This window comes from Trachypithecus francoisi, unplaced genomic scaffold (genome assembly GCF_009764315.1).
Source record: "Trachypithecus francoisi isolate TF-2019V2 unplaced genomic scaffold, Tfra_2.0 Lachesis_group15, whole genome shotgun sequence".
In the NCBI taxonomy this organism is placed as follows: Eukaryota; Metazoa; Chordata; class Mammalia; order Primates; family Cercopithecidae; genus Trachypithecus; species Trachypithecus francoisi.
In genome coordinates this window covers 113,317,860-113,333,045 of record NW_022681460.1, presented here as the reverse complement: position 1 = coordinate 113,333,045, position 15,186 = coordinate 113,317,860, and the positions used below count along the sequence as shown (strand labels likewise).

At 52.5% G+C, this 15,186-nt stretch overlaps 1 protein-coding gene across 13 annotated transcripts in view; it reads left to right on the top strand.

Moving 5' to 3' along the window:
• Nucleotides 1–3,313: 3,313 nt before the first annotated feature.
• Nucleotides 3,314–15,186, top strand: part of MAPK8IP3 (mitogen-activated protein kinase 8 interacting protein 3) — a 63,265-nt gene continuing 51,392 nt past the window's right edge. For all 13 annotated transcript variants that reach the window (XM_033236216.1, XM_033236218.1, XM_033236212.1 and 10 more), the window contains exon 1: nucleotides 3,314–3,799. In XM_033236216.1, the coding sequence (XP_033092107.1) occupies nucleotides 3,482–3,799 (318 nt within the window). In that variant the 5' untranslated portion in view covers nucleotides 3,314–3,481. The remainder of the gene's footprint in view (nucleotides 3,800–15,186) is intronic.

Below are 15,186 nucleotides of genomic sequence, written 5' to 3'. Positions count from 1 at the left end.
AAACTTACATCTTACATTTTACAAGCCTATCTTACATTTTAAGGTCTTTTAATGAGAAAAAGTTGCATCCCAAATAATATTTCCAAATCTGAAAGGAAGTCAACTCCTCTATTACTAGAAGTTCTTTCTTTTTTTTAGACAGAGCCATTCTGTCACCCAGGCTGGAATGCAGTGGCACAATCTCTGCTCACTGCAGCCTCAACCTCCCAGGCTCAAGTGATCCTCTCACCTCAGCCTCCCAAGTAGCTGGGACTGCGGGCATGCACCACCACGCCTGGCTGATTATTATTATTTTTTATTTTTATTTTTGGTAGAGTCTGGGTTTCACCTCCTCGGCCTCCCAAAGTGCTGGGATTATAGGTGTGAGCCACTGTGCCCAGCTCTAAGAGGTTCTGATTCAGCACCACCTTTCAGGAGCAGACCACCTGTATGATTCCATAAGCGTCGAGAATTACCCAGCATATCATCTTGTTATAATTTCATTGTTGTAACCAACTTCAAGTAACAAATCTGCCCAATCATGGTAGTGATAATTAATCAATTGAGTTGATGGCCAAGTCTGTTGGCCTCTCCCTGTGGTAGCATTGCTCCTAGTGTGCTACCTCAGAAATTCAAAGGGCTCAGATTTCTCAAAGGTGTAAAACAGAAGCTTTAAACATCCCCCAGAATGCAAGCTTGCTCTAACTTACTCACCAGGAAGAATTATAGATTACATCTGTTTGCCCGGCCGCGTCATTTTCACTTTATAGAACCTCACAACTCTCCATAGCCTTTATTGCACGTTATTTGCTGGAGACGGTGCCATGCGCCTTTCATGGATTAGCTGACATTCCTAATAAGCTGGATATTTTAGGCTCGGTTTTGCAGGCTTAGAAATGGAGATTTGGGGCCAGGTGCGGTGGCTCATTCCTGTAATCCCAACACTAGGAGGCCGAGGCGGGTGGATCACCTGAGGTCGAGTTCGAGACCGGCCTGACCAGTATGGTAAAACCCCATCTCTACTAAAAATTAGAAAAATTAGCTGGGTGTGGTGGCACGCACCTGTAATCCCAGCTACTCAGGAGGTGGAGGCAGGAGAATGGCTTGAACCTGGGAGGTGGAGGTAGCAGTGAGCTGAGATGGCGCCACTGCACTCTAGCCTGGGCAACATAGTGAGACTCCATCTCAGAAAAAAAAAAAAGAAATGGAGATTTGGCAAAATTAAGTCGCTTGGGATCCTAGGGAATTGGAATCTGAGACTGAAACCTCTTAGTGGGATGGTTGAACATCTATACGGTAAATTATGCTGCAAGGAGAAAATGTGAAAAACACAATAGGGCCTGGCATGGTGGCTGACACCTATCATCTAAGCACTTTGGGAGGCCAAGGGGAGAACCACTTGAGGCCAGGGGTTCAAGACCAGCCAGGGTAACATAGTGAGACCTCCTCTACAAAAATGCTTTTAAAATTGGCCCAGCAGTGGTGGTGCACACCTGTAGACCCAACTGCTTAGGAGGCTGAGGTGGGATCACTTGAGCCTAAGAATTCAAGTGAGCCCTGATCATGCCAGTGCCTCCAGCCTGAGCAACAGAGTGAGACCCTGCCTCTAAAAACTGAACCAAAAAAAAAATCAGTAGGGTGTCAGCTACGAGAGTTACTGTTTAGGTGCAATCAGGTTAGGATGAGAGGATCTGAACTGATGAGCATTTCAGTGGGTGAAAAACAGTAAGTGGCCATTGCTGTTAGCATTAAGCAGTCACTGATGTGGTTTCATCAGAATTCACAATACATGTATGGCTCCCAAACAGTTTCAAAGTCTTGGGTTCATGGTGTCCCCCTGCCCAGCAAAATAAAGTGCAAATCTTACGGAGCAACACATTTTCAGTTCAGGCCTCAAGCACTTCCAGAGACAAAAGTCCTGGAGACAGTAGCTCAGAACGGGGGAAAGGGGAGCCTGAGCCAAGAGTCAACCAGGATGACATGCAGAATCAGACCTGCAAAGGCTGCAGATACTGTAGTTATGAGGCACACACACAAAGCTTAAAGATAAATACGTGGTTGGAAGTATAAGAGCCTATCAAAACTGCTAGAATATAAGAAATCAAATAGCACAAAAATAGAATCAGTGGCTCACGCCTGTAATCCCAGCACTCTGGGAGGCCGAGGGAGACGGGTGGATCACTTGAGATCAGCAGTTCGAGACCAGCCTGGCCAACATGGTGAAACCCCGTCTCTACTAAAAATACAAAAAAAAAAAAAAAAGCCAGGCGTTAATGGCGCGTCAGTAGTCCCAGCTACTCAGGAGGCTGAGGCAGGAGAATCGCTTGGACCCAGGAGGCGAAGGTTACAGTGAGCCGAGATCGTGCCATTGCACTCCAGCCTGGGCGACAAGAGCGAAACACTGTCTCAAAAAAAAAAAAAAAATCGCTGAAATAACCCAATGGATGGGTTAAACAGATTGCACATAGCTGAAAAGAAACCGAAAATCTGGCCGGGCGCGGTGGCTCTCGCCTGTCATCCCAACACTGGGAGGTCGAGGCGGGTGGATCACTTGAGACCAGCCTGGCCAATATGGCGAAACCCCGTCTCTAAAATACCAAATACTAAAAGTACAAAATTAGCTGGTCTGTAATCCCAGCTACTCCGGAGGCTGAGGCAGGAGAATCACTTGAACCCGGAAGGCGGAGGTTGCAGTGAGCCGGGATCGTGCCACTGCACTCCAGCCTGGGACAGAGCGAGACTCCATCTCAAAAAAAAAAAAAAAAAACAACAACGAAAATCTGAAGCAGTCACACAGTGCATTAGGGAGAAGTAGGCGAAAGGAAGGAGGCCACGCTGCTGGGTTTCAGGATGAGATGGGCGTTGAGGGTGCATTCACAGAATCCCGGGAGGAGCCAGCTGACTGCGGAAGGCACTAGGAGAGGGGAGGCGCTGGGCGCGGACTGAGTGGGGAAGGCACTAGGAGGCGAGGCGCTGGGCGCGGACTGAGCGGGGCGCAGTGCTGTAGGGAACGCAGGCTCATCAGGGCGGCCGGGGTGGAGGCGCAGGCGCTGAGCCTTCACCTAAAGTCGCCGATGTGTGCAGAGCCTGGAGATGCGACCGAAGTCACCAAAAGTCCAGGGTGGCGGGGACGTGCTCAAGCTACCGCGCGCTGGGGATAGAGACCACCGCCGCCCCGCGGATCCCACCATCCTGGAGATCTCCGTCTGCCCGACTCAGCCGCGCTTCCGGCCCGAAGCCCGGCTTCCTCTGACGTCACGGCCCCTGCGCCCCCTGGCGTCGCGGCTGCGGCTGGGCGCGCGGGCACCGCCCCCTCTGGCTGGAGGGCGGGACTTCCGGCGAATGAGTGACGGGCGCTTCCTCGGCAGCGGCGGCGGCTGAGCCCTGAGGCGACAGCAGCTGCGGGAGGCGACGGGCCGCGGCCTGCAGGACCTGAGGCAGCCGGGGAGGGCCGGGCGCGCCGGCCAGATAGCGAGCCGCGCTGGCGGCGGCGGTGGCCGCGATGATGGAGATCCAGATGGACGAGGGCGGCGGCGTGGTGGTGTACCAGGACGACTACTGCTCCGGCTCTGTGATGTCGGAGCGGGTGTCGGGCCTGGCGGGCTCCATCTACCGCGAGTTCGAGCGCCTCATCCACTGCTACGACGAGGAGGTGGTCAAGGAGCTCATGCCGCTGGTGGTGAACGTGCTGGAGAACCTAGACTCGGTGCTCAGCGAGAACCAGGAGCACGAGGTGGAGCTGGAGCTGCTGCGCGAGGACAACGAGCAGCTGCTCACCCAGTACGAGCGCGAGAAGGCGCTGCGCAGGCAGGCGGAGGAGGTGCGTGGGCCGCGGGACCCGCCCGCATCCCCGTCCCGGACCCCCAGCCAGCCCCGGGTCCGGGACCCACAGCTGTCCCGACCCCAGACCTCGCCCCGGCGCCCCGGACCCGCAGACCCCGCCCCGAGACCCGCCTGGACCCCCATCCCCCGCCCCGGGACTTCTCCACCCCCTCTGCCCGCCGTGAGACACCTCCCTAGAGCAACCCCCCGCCTGCCCCGGGACCCCACCCCGATCCCCGGACCCCCTTTTCCGCCCAGGCCTGGGCCCTGGCCCCCTCCTCCGGGCCCCCAGCCCTGAACGCTCAGCCCCAAACCCGATGTGCCTGGCGTCATCCCCGGGGAGCTCAGCTTCAAAGCCAGGCCTCACTCTCCCCTCCCCACCCACCTCTGCATGCCAGTTCCCTTTGCTTTCGTGCGTGTGTTCAGTCAAAACCGTTTCCCGACCCCAAGTGCTACCTCTGTTGGCTGCCATTCGAAACCCACCTAGAAAAGGAATCTCTGGTGTTCTTAGGGTGCTGCAGCCGTCTGCTGATGATGTTGGAGGCCTTGCCTTGTCCCTAATCCCGTATTTTGAAGGTCTGTGACATGGGTGAATTGGGTGGTTGACGTAAACACAGAACAAGGCCGCAAGGCGGGCTGCTCCTCTGTCAGCAGAAGGAACACTCGAGATTCTGGAGGTGATCTCTTTGCCACTTGGTTCCTTGCTTGGGAGATTGTTAGCTGATGTAGCCAGGGCTAAGAAGCCACTCTGGCTTCTGAGGAGTTAAAAGTCTGAGTTTGAAGCGTTTCATTCTGGGCTAGGAAGTCTCCATAACCTGGAAATCGCTTATTTGTGAAGCAGTTACAAGAGCCGTGCCCTGTGGGGAGCTCCACTTAGCTTCATCCACTCACCGTCAGATACCGAGCTCGGCCTGCCTGCATGTGGGCCCAGAGCCTCGCCCTTTGTGGGAAACAGGTTCAGGGAGGCTGGTTCCCATCCCTGCTTTGCCTCTGTGACCTTGGCCTGTCGCCTGCCTGGGGTTTGATTTTCCATGAAAGGAGTGAAGTGCACTAGGGTGATCTAAGCCCAGAAACGGCCTCATTCTGGGAGTTAGGTAATGCCGTTTGACTTGTGAATCGACGCGTCTTAGGAAATGAGCTTCCATTTCTTTTCAAGTAATTTGGATTAACACATTCTTGGCTTTAATAGGAAAATAAAAGATGGTGTCAGTATTTTGGCTTTTTCTGAAACCAAGGTGATTTATGGCCTAGTTTGGTTTAAAGCGTGTTTATAAAAATAATAACAGTATGTTATATCATGCCTCCTTTACCGCAGTTTCTATTGCGTGTGGGTCATGTCTGTCGGGAGGCAGTTGTGTGTTGATTGGAATGCCACGGTTCCAGCAAAACTGAGTTAAAGTTCTCAACCTCAGGGAACGCAAGGTTCATGGATTTTGGAGCTCAGGGTGACTGTAGGCATTTTACTGGGAAGTAAACTTGTCCCGAGATGTGGAGGGGCTGAACCAAGGTCACCCACCCCAGAAGTGCCCAGCCAGGATGCAGAGTGAACCCGACGCCGGCCTGGGCGCTTGCTTCCATGTCAGGCAGCTGCAGGCACCGGAGGGCTGCTCCCCAGAAGCCTGGAGTGCCAGGGCTCCCCTCGCTCAGCTGTGGAGCTGTGGTTGCCCCGCTGTGCTGGGCACCACCCTCCACTTCTCTCCCACACTCAGCGGCCTGACCTAGATTTCAGGTGGGTTTCTTTTCTTTCACCTTGTACCTATGTGGTCAGTATAGTGGACGAGAAGGAACTGACAGGAGAAAATCAAGATGGACAACGTTAAGGCTAGAAATTATAACCTTGCCGCTTAAAAATGAGCTCTGCATGGGATAGGCGCTGCCCAGCTCTGTGCGGTTCACATGTAAGCTGCCATGAGTGCATCTGCCCTCCCCCAGGGCTCCTGCTGGACTGAGCTGGCGGGTGTGCTTGTGGTTTGCAAAGCTATCGCCTTTAGTCTGAGACCCACCATTGCCCCAGCTCTTTAGAGAAGCTGCAGGGAGAGCTTCGGGAGCCGAGCCCCGAAGCCAACCAATGCTTGGCCAGCATGGAGGCTGTGATTAAACGCTAACAGTGCGCCCTTGGAAAGACCTCAGGGCCTTACAACTAAGGAAAAGGGCTTGATGCTGTTAACATTTGGCACGCCTCCTCCTCTACTGAATCAAGCAGACCTTCATTTCCAGCTTTGTAGACCATTGCGCGCTGTGGGTCAGCGTCTTTTCTAGGCAGGGACTTGTGATCACATAGACGTGTGTCTGATGAGAGGGGAGCGGGACGTCACATGCTGCAGGCATGTCTTGTTGCAGAGGAGCTCCTGGGTGAGCTGTCAGCAGAAGCTCCGTCCCCAGCCACTCAGCTCAAGAAGGCTTAGTCAGAGCTGGGTAACCTGAGCCACTGCAGCCTCTGAGCAGACAGAATCTGCAGGGTTTTGAAAAAGCCTGAGCAGAGCAGACATCCCTGTTCCCATCTTCTTGCCGGTAATAACCACAGTGATTCCCAGTGTGCTCTGAGACCAGGCAGCTGGGTGTATGGGAGTGACGGGAGCTAGAGAGGGTAGGGTCTCCTGAGAGAGTGACCCAAGCTGTGGAGTCTGCAGACCCCACCCTGAGTGTCAGCCCGGCCCTCAGGAGCCACACACCCTGGGTCCATCCTCTTCCCCTCGCTGGGCTGCAGTGGCCGCAGACTTCGCAAGTCAGTTTCATCTCAAGATCCAGGCACCATCACTGGCTGTTGGTTGCCTGGAGAACTGTGGGTAGGCAGATGTAGCAGAGTCAGGGCAGAGCCCTTGACGGGTTCTCAGGGCCGCCGTGGACGGCAGGCACCGGACATTGCTGTCCACCTACCAGACAGTGCAGTTTCTGGTTGTGCAGTTTCTGTTACAAAGTTTTTTAAATCCCTCAAGTTCTTTCTCAGTGGAAAAGAAGGTGGGGAATGGCAGCTGAACGGGGTGGGGGCTGGCGAGGAGCAGATGCTGCCTCCACATGCACCGTCCGGTGCAGCTCCAGAGGGCTGTGCAGAGCTGCCACGTTTGCCCTGCTTACCCGGGCGGCAAAGAGCCCTTCTCCCGTAGTGACCAACCACTTAGCTCACAAGAGGAAAAATAAGGTGTGAGAGATGACATGTGAGTATTAGTAGTCATTATTTGCCTTAAAATCTTAACCCTAAAGAAACTGCTGCTGGTAACACCCCCCAGGCTCATGGCAGGCAGCTGGAGCGGGTGTTCTCTCAACAAGACCAGATCATGATGTTTGCTGATCATTCAGCATTTGATGCTGTGTAAGGAAAGGATGCAAGGAAAGATAGTTTTATCTAAAACTTACTTTTTCCTAGTTAAATAACAGTTATCGGCCAGGCGTGGTGGCTCAAGCCTGTAATCCCAGCACTTTGGGAGGCCGAGACGGGCAGATCACGAGGTCAGGAGATTGAGACCATCCTGGCGAACACTGTGAAACCCCGTCTCTACTAAAAAATACAAAAAACTAGCCGGGCGAGGTGGCGGGCACCTGTAGTCCCAGCTACTCAGGAGGCTGAGGCAGGAGAATGGCGTAAACCCAGGAGGCGGAGCTTGCAGTGAGCTGAGATCCGGCCACTGTACTCCAGCCTGGGCAGCAGAGCGAGACTCCGTCTCAAAAAAAAAAAAAAAAAACTTATCAGCCGGGCACAGTGGCTCACATCTATAATCCCAGCACTTTGGGAGGCTGAGGCAGGCAAGAGATGAGGTCTCGCCATGTTGCCCAGGCTGGTCTCAAACTCCTGGACTCAAGCAATCCTCCCACCTCAGCCTCCCAACATTTGACATTGAACTCCTGACCTCCTCATCTCAGGTCAGGAGTTCGAGACTAGCCTGGCCAACCTGGCAAAACCCCGTCCCTGCTAAAAAAAACAAAAGAAAAAAAAATTAACTGGATATGGTGGCGGCGCCTGCAGTCCCAGCTACTCGGGAGGCTGAGGCAGGAGAATCACTTGAACCCAGGAGGAGGATGTTCCGGTGAACCGAGATCACACCACTGCACTCCAGCCTGGGCGACAAGAGTGAGACTCTGTCTCTAAATAAATAAATAAATGTCATTCATTTCATAGAGTATTTGGGTAGGATTCAGCTGGAGATAACAAATACCATAATCTTGCTCTACAGAGATTATCAGTCTGCCATTTTTTCCTCTTTTTTTTTTTCCTCCGCCCCAGATGATCTGCAGGAAGTTTTTTCCATAAATGAATTAAGATGCATCAGCAATTTTTATTTTTGTTTTTCATACGACAAATAATAAATTCACCACTGCTTGGCCAGAGTATGTGATTTCTTCTCCTGCCACGTTATGATATTAAGAACAGTTTTTTAAAAAATGTTTTTTAAATGAAGCTATCAAGATGGGTCCGCAAGAGCTGCCTTTCCTAGGTGCCTCTCAAAGCTGGTCTGGTATAGCTGCACCACTCACCAGGAGTACAGCAGTCTCCCTAAAAGTGGAGCAAATACTCATAGGAACCATGGAGAAGGAGGTACCTGCTAGCCAGAGGGAACACGGGACAGAGGCCAAAGTGGCCTGGAGGCTGCTGGGCGCAGCCTGCCCCTCTGTCCCTCTGCTGCAGGAGCCCCTGGACCACACTGGCAGCAGTCAGACAGGGCCGAGAGCTGAGAGAAGTCAGTTCTTCCAAAATTAAGATTTCTAAATGAAATATCTGTTTCATTTTTAAGTTTTTAAAAACCGTTTTGAAATAATGTCCAGAAAGGTTGCAGAATTAACACTCCTCACCCAGCTTCCCAAGTGCGGGCGTCTTCCCACACTGCTTTCTCTGGCTGTGTGAGGGGCTCAGGGGTCCCTGTGTCCTTGTTGTGTCCTGTGTTCTGCGGTGGCCCCTCGTTCTCTGCTCTTTGCGACCTTGACCATTGCGTCAGTCACTTGGCAGCTGTGCCTCGGTCTGGCTGATGGGCCCTGGGGACCAGACACAGGGCATGTCCTCAGGCCTCAGCAGGAAGACCCATGGCGTGCAGAGCCTGCTAGATCCTTAATCTGTGCCAGATGGGCATCAGGTAAGGGGCACAAGATTTTTGGATGAGTCCCTTTCCCCAGGTTCCCATTTCTTTTCAGGGCAGGAGGATGAGCTGTTAGATGAACATCACTGCAGAAGATCGCCAGGAGCTGCATGGGGTGCCGGCTTTCTGGCCTTGTTTTCCTTTGCTCTGTTGAAAGTTGGGCTCCCAAAGCCGGGCGCAGTGGCTCACACCTGTAATCCCAACACTTGAAAGGCTGAGGCGGGTGGATCATGAGGTCAGGAGTTTGAGACCAGCCTGGCCAGTATGGTGAAACCCCGTCTCTACTAAAAATACAAAAACTAGCTGGGCGTGGTGGTGCATGCCTGTAATCCCAGCTACTTGGAAGGCTGAGGCAAGAGAATCACTTGAACACAGGAGGCGGAGGTTGCAGTGAGCCGAGATCACAACACCACTGCACTCCAGCCTGGGCAATAGAAGGAGACTCCGTCTCAAAAAAAAAAAGAAAGTTGGGGTCCCGAGCTACCCTTGTCAACCTGAGTGTCCATCCGCCACTAGGTCCTGCTGTTCTTTTGGCCTCAGGAATTCTTTAATGCCCCCACTTTTCATCTCCTTTGCTGCTTTCTGCTTCCAGTCACCACCATCCCAGGGTCTCCTGGCCACTCCCACCCCCGTCACTTCGCCAGCCCAGAGAACCCTCACAAAGCATAGCTGGTCTCTGAGTGCTAGGCTGAATTCCAGGCAGGCGCATTAGCTGATTGCTCTCCTGAGGCAGACTGGACGTCTCAGACGGTGATAACATGAGGGGATCTGAGTGACAAGGTGGGCCAGGACACCGGGTGGACAGAGTGAGGCTGTCTCCCCCAGGTGATCCCCCACCGGGCCCACCGCTCACCAGCCTCACCTGCCTCTGGTCTTCTGGCTGCCACCCGTCCTGCAGACCTGCAGCTCCTGCCACCTAGACCATCTGCCCCCACCCCACTCTCGGGGTTTACCTGGCCAATTCCCGTCCCTGCCTGATTTGCTGGTGTCTGCTTCCCCAGTGCACCTGCAGAGAAGCCCCCATCACCCACCCTGCCCGCCCCTGCCTGGGGAACTGGGCCCCCACCAGGCCTCCCTCCCGGCTTCCACAACTTAAGCTGTTCCCTGCCAACAAGGGGCCGGCACCCTCTGGTTCATTCAGACTGAGCATGTTGTTTCTCTTACTCGGCACACCCGGAGATGCTGGTCATCTGTGTATGTGTTTTTGTTTTTGTTTTTGTTTTTTTTGAGACGGAGTCTCGCTCTGTCGCCCAGGCTGGAGTGCAGTGGCACGATCTCGTCTCACTGCAAGCTCCACCTCCCGGGTTTACGCCATTCTCCTGCCTCAGCCTCCGGAGTAGCTGGGACTACAGGCGCCCGCCACCTCGCCTGGCTAGTTTTTTTCGTATATTTTAGTAGAGATGGGGTTTCACCGTGTTAGCCAGGATGGTCTCGATCTCCTGACCTCGTGATCCGCCCGTCTCGGCCTCCCAAAGTGCTGGGATTACAGGATTGAGCCACCGCGCCCAGCCCATCTGTGTATGTGGATAAGGGGAAGCCGGCTTTCCCCTGCCTCTGCGCACATCTCACCAAACTGTGCAGTTCCTGAAGGTCAAGAACTGTCTCTTTGGAGTAGCCTTTCTGTCTGACACAACATTCTGGGATGATGGAAATGTTGTATTTGGTGCTGTCCACTTCAGTAGCTGCTGGCCACATAGGGCCATTGAGCATTTTAGGTGTGACTCATGGCACTGAGGAACTGGGTTTTTAGTTGTATTTACTTATTTTAGAGATGAGGTCTTGCCATGTTGCCCAGGCTGGTATCAAACTCCTGGAGCGAAGCAAACCCTCCCACGTCGGCCTCCTGAGTAGCTGGGACCAGAGGCTCATGCCAGCACGCCCGGCTGTGTTTTATTCTAATTAATGTGAACATGTGGCCAGGGCTTCCATACCGGACCGTGCGGCTGTGGGCAGTCTAGCTGAGCTGCCTGCACGTAAGGGCAGATGGTGAGTTACTCAGCTTCATGCAAGAAAGGAAGATGCTTAAAAGGTGGGTTTGTTTCCTGTTTAATGAACATTTTCCAGAAAGTGAGGAGATCCTGAAGCAGTGGGTTTCAGATACAGGAGACCAGACAGGAGAAAATATTATGAGATGGAAAAGTGGATGCCAGCAACAGGAAACAGCAGAGAGGGGCTGAAGTTCTCGAAAGGCCAAGAAGAGCCTGGTGGGAAATGGGTCTTACCTCAGAACTGCCTGTGCTCAGGGCACAGGATCGACTTTTTCGCCTTGGGCTGCGTTTTCTTTTCTTTCTGTGGGTGAGAATTGTATTGCAGTATCATTGACATACACTGAACTGTACATACTTAAGGAGTACAATCTGATGAGTTTTGAAATCTGTACGAACACCTGAAGCCATCCCTGCAGTCCAAGCAGTGTAGATGCCCAGACCCCAGAGTTCCCTGTGCCCTGTGTAACCCCCCTCTGACCCTTCCTTGCCCCACCTGTCCCCAGGTAACCACTGATCTGCCTTCTGTCACTGTAGGTTGATTTGCATTTTCTAGAGCTTTGCATACTGGCCTCCTGCAGTGCATACGTGGTTTCCTATGACCTCTTCCACTCGGTACAGTGATTCAGGGACTCACCCAGGCCGCATGTCCTTTCTCCATGGCCAAGCAGGGCACCAGCAGTGCTGTTTGTCCATCCGCCTGCCTGCAGGGGAGCTGGGCAGCTTGCTTTTACGTAACCTTCACGCGTGAGTGGTTTGTAAGTCCGCTCACCCCGGGGCAGGGTGTTGGGCCAAGCACTGCTCGAGGTAGGCTGGCGGTGAAACCCAGAGGCTAGAATCTGCTTCTGAGGGGGATGAGTCTTTGCAGAGACCCTTAGAGCCCAAAATATCATTACCCTGTTGCATTTTTTTTGAGCCACTGTTAGGGCAAGAGATCCGGGGCATGCCACGTGAAACGCGACAGGGCCTTTCCTCGAGACCGCTCCCCTGTGCGGTGGGTTTCCCACACAGGGCCTAGGGCATTTCCATTCTTGTTATCAGCAACCAGATTCAAAACTTGCCTTTCGTTAAAATTTCTGGGTGCCCTTTCCTCCCCAGGCCTCTGGGGAGTTTTGGGCTCCTGTTCCCTAACCTTTCCCCAGCCAGCCTTCCCATCCCCTTTCCTTCTCCCCAGGAAATGAATTCCCAGATAAATGCACAGTCCCAGTGGGCCCTTGCACAGGTGTGTCTCTGCGTCCCTGCCTGAGGTCAGAGCGTTTCTGTTTTGAGAGCAAGGACCCTTTGTCTCCGGAGAAGAGCGAGCGGAGGCGCGGTTAGCGGAGGCGCGGTTAGCGGAGGCGCGGTTAGCGGAGGCGCGGTTAGCGGAGGCGCGGTTAGCGGAGGCGCGGTTAGCGGAGGCGCGGTTAGCAGCCCCGTCCAGTGCAGCCAGAGGGAGTCAGAGGCTGGGGCTGTTTAGGAAGTTTCAGAAGCCAGTGAGTGTAAACTCCTAAGAATGCGCCCAGAGAATAAAAGTTTACTTGAGAATAATTTTTCCCAGGGAGATGTTTCATAGGATGGAACATTTAACTTGGGGTTTTAGTTTTATCTTCATTTTTCTTCCGCTGGTACCAACCATATAAATTTATATGTATATATATATGTGTGTGTGTGTGTATATATCCCAATACAAATGTATATATACTAGTAAGGCAGATGGGGAAATATATATTTATATATTTCCCCATCTGTCTTACCCATTCTTGAAAATCAGTGTGTATTCGACTAGTTGGGATTTGTTTCATGTGGACGCTGAACCCAGCAGTCCCTTTCACAGAAACGTGAGGAAACCTTGCTTTTCAACCTGATTTTTGGATTCGCGAGCTGGTGGCCGGATCTCTCCGCCCCACGTGTAATACCTGAATGGAGAAATGTCCTTCCCTCCACCCGTTTGCCGTCCAGCAGGCTTCGGGGGCAGCTTTGTAGCTGCAGGGCCACCCCCTGCGCGTCCTCTCTCTGCGTTTAGATCTAGGTGGCCAGGCAGTTGTGGGAAATGGAAAGGGGTCCGACTGCCCCTGCCAGCCCTGGGTAACCACAGCCATGCAAGGTCCCTGCCTATACCTGGGAACTAGCTGTGAAGGGCATCCGCCAGGGATGTGCCCAGCGCCCAACTGTTTGCCTGCTTAAAAGACCAAAAATGAGCCTTTTTCCTTGGAAATTCATACCGCCCCCTCATTCCCAGGGAAGGAAGCAAATTGATCGGTATTGCCAAAGAACAAGATCTGTGATTCGTGTCAACATTTGTTTCTAACCAACCAGCCAGAACTGAATTGTTTCTTGCTGCTGAGCCTGGCCTAACGGACAGATGAGAGGGGAGGTTTGGATTTTTTATTTTTATTTATTTATTTACTTATTTTTTGAGACGTAGTCTTGATCTGTTGCTCAGGCTGGATTGTAGTGGCACAATCTCGGCTCACTGCAACCTCCGCCCTCCGGGCTAAAGCAATTCTCCTGCCTCAGCCTCCTGAATACCTGGGATCACAGGCGCCCGCCACCACACCCGGCTAATTTTTTGTATTTTTGATAGAGATGGGGTTTCACCATGTTCGCCAGGCTGGTCTTGAACTGCTGACTTCAGGTGATCTGCCCACCTCAGCCTCCCAAAGTGTTGAGATTACAGGCACGAGCCACTACACCAGCTGAGGTTTGGATTTAATGTGTTACTTTACTCACCAGGAAAGTGTCCATGGGTTGTGAAAGTTACCAAAAGCCTGTTGATCGCCCTGTGAAAGAACTTACCTGGCCATTGCTCTGACATTCTGAGTCCAGAATATTGTCGTCTTGATTTTATATTTGACATGAAAAGTCAGTCACTGTGTAACTTTGTTTACATATAAAAGGAAGGATGATCTCATTCTATGGAATACTAAAATACCTGACTTGGATTACTAGATTTTGGAAGACCCTATGCTCTCAGGTCATTTCTTTTCTTTTTTTTTTTTTGTGAGACAGTCTCCTGTCATGCAATGGTGCAATCTCGGCTCACTGCAACCTCCGCCTCCCGGGTTCAAGCGATTCTCCTGCCTCACCTCCTTAGCTGGGATTACAGGTGTGCACCACTACACCCGGCTAATTTTGGTATTTTTAGTAGAGACGGGGTTTCACCATGTTGGTCAGGCTCGTCTCGAACTTCTGACCTCGTGATCCGCCCACCTTGGCCTCCCAAAGTGCTGGGATTACAGGAGTGAGCCACTGTGCTCGTTTATTTCAATATATATCTTGACATTCACCGAAAATGCTAGGCAAGGTGGCTCATGCCTGTAATCCCAGCACTTTGGGAGGCTGAGATAGATGGATGACCTGAGGTCAGGAGTTTGAGACCAGCCTGGCCAACATGGCAAAACCCCGTCTCTACTAAAAGTACAAAAATTAGCCAGGTGTGACTGGGCGCAGTGACTCACACCTGTAATCCCAGCACTTTGGGAGGCCGAGGCAGACAGATCACGAGATCAAGGAGATCGAGACCATCCTGGCAAACACAGTGGAGCCCCATCTCTACTAAAAATACAAAAAAATTAGCCAGGTGTGGTGGTGGGCGCCTGTGATCCTAGGTACTTGGGAGGCTGAAGCAGGAGAATTGCTTGAACCAGGAGGCAGAGGTTGCAGTGAGCTGAGATTGCGTTACTGCACTCCAGCCTGGGCAACAGAGCGAGACTCTGTCTCAAAAAAGATAAAATAAAAATTAGTCAGGTGTGGTGGTGGGTGCCCATAATCCTAGCTACTCGGGAGGCTGGGAGACTGAAGCAGGAGAATCACTTGAACCCAGGAGGCAGAGGTTGCAGTGAGCCAAGATCACGCCACTGCACTCCAGCCTGGGTGATGGAGGAAAGAAAGAAAGAAAGAGAGAGAGAGAAAGAGAGAAGAGAAGAGAAGAAATTCACCGAAAAGCAAATTCTGAAAACATAAGTTGAATTTAATTTTCAAGCAGAGCCCTTTGATCGTGGGAGGGATGGGGAAGTACATCTTAAAAACATGTCTAAAAAGGGAATCCTGTGGCATATTGGTACCTAGACGTGAGAGTTGTTTCGTGTCTCAGCTGAGGAACGACACCCGTGTTTTCCTTCATTTTGTAATCTCGAGTCATTGATCCGTGGGATGCTCAAAGGTGACCCACAGGTAGCCTCACACGTCCGGCTGCCACACGGCGTTTCACTAGACTCGGCTAGAGAGGTAGTCGTGTCAAAGGCACGCTGCCCTGCAGCACGGATCACGAGCATGTGCACAGAAACCTTTCACTTTGCTACCGTTACACCTTCAGCAGGTCTCTGGGACCAAGATACTACCGTGCTGTATTCCGG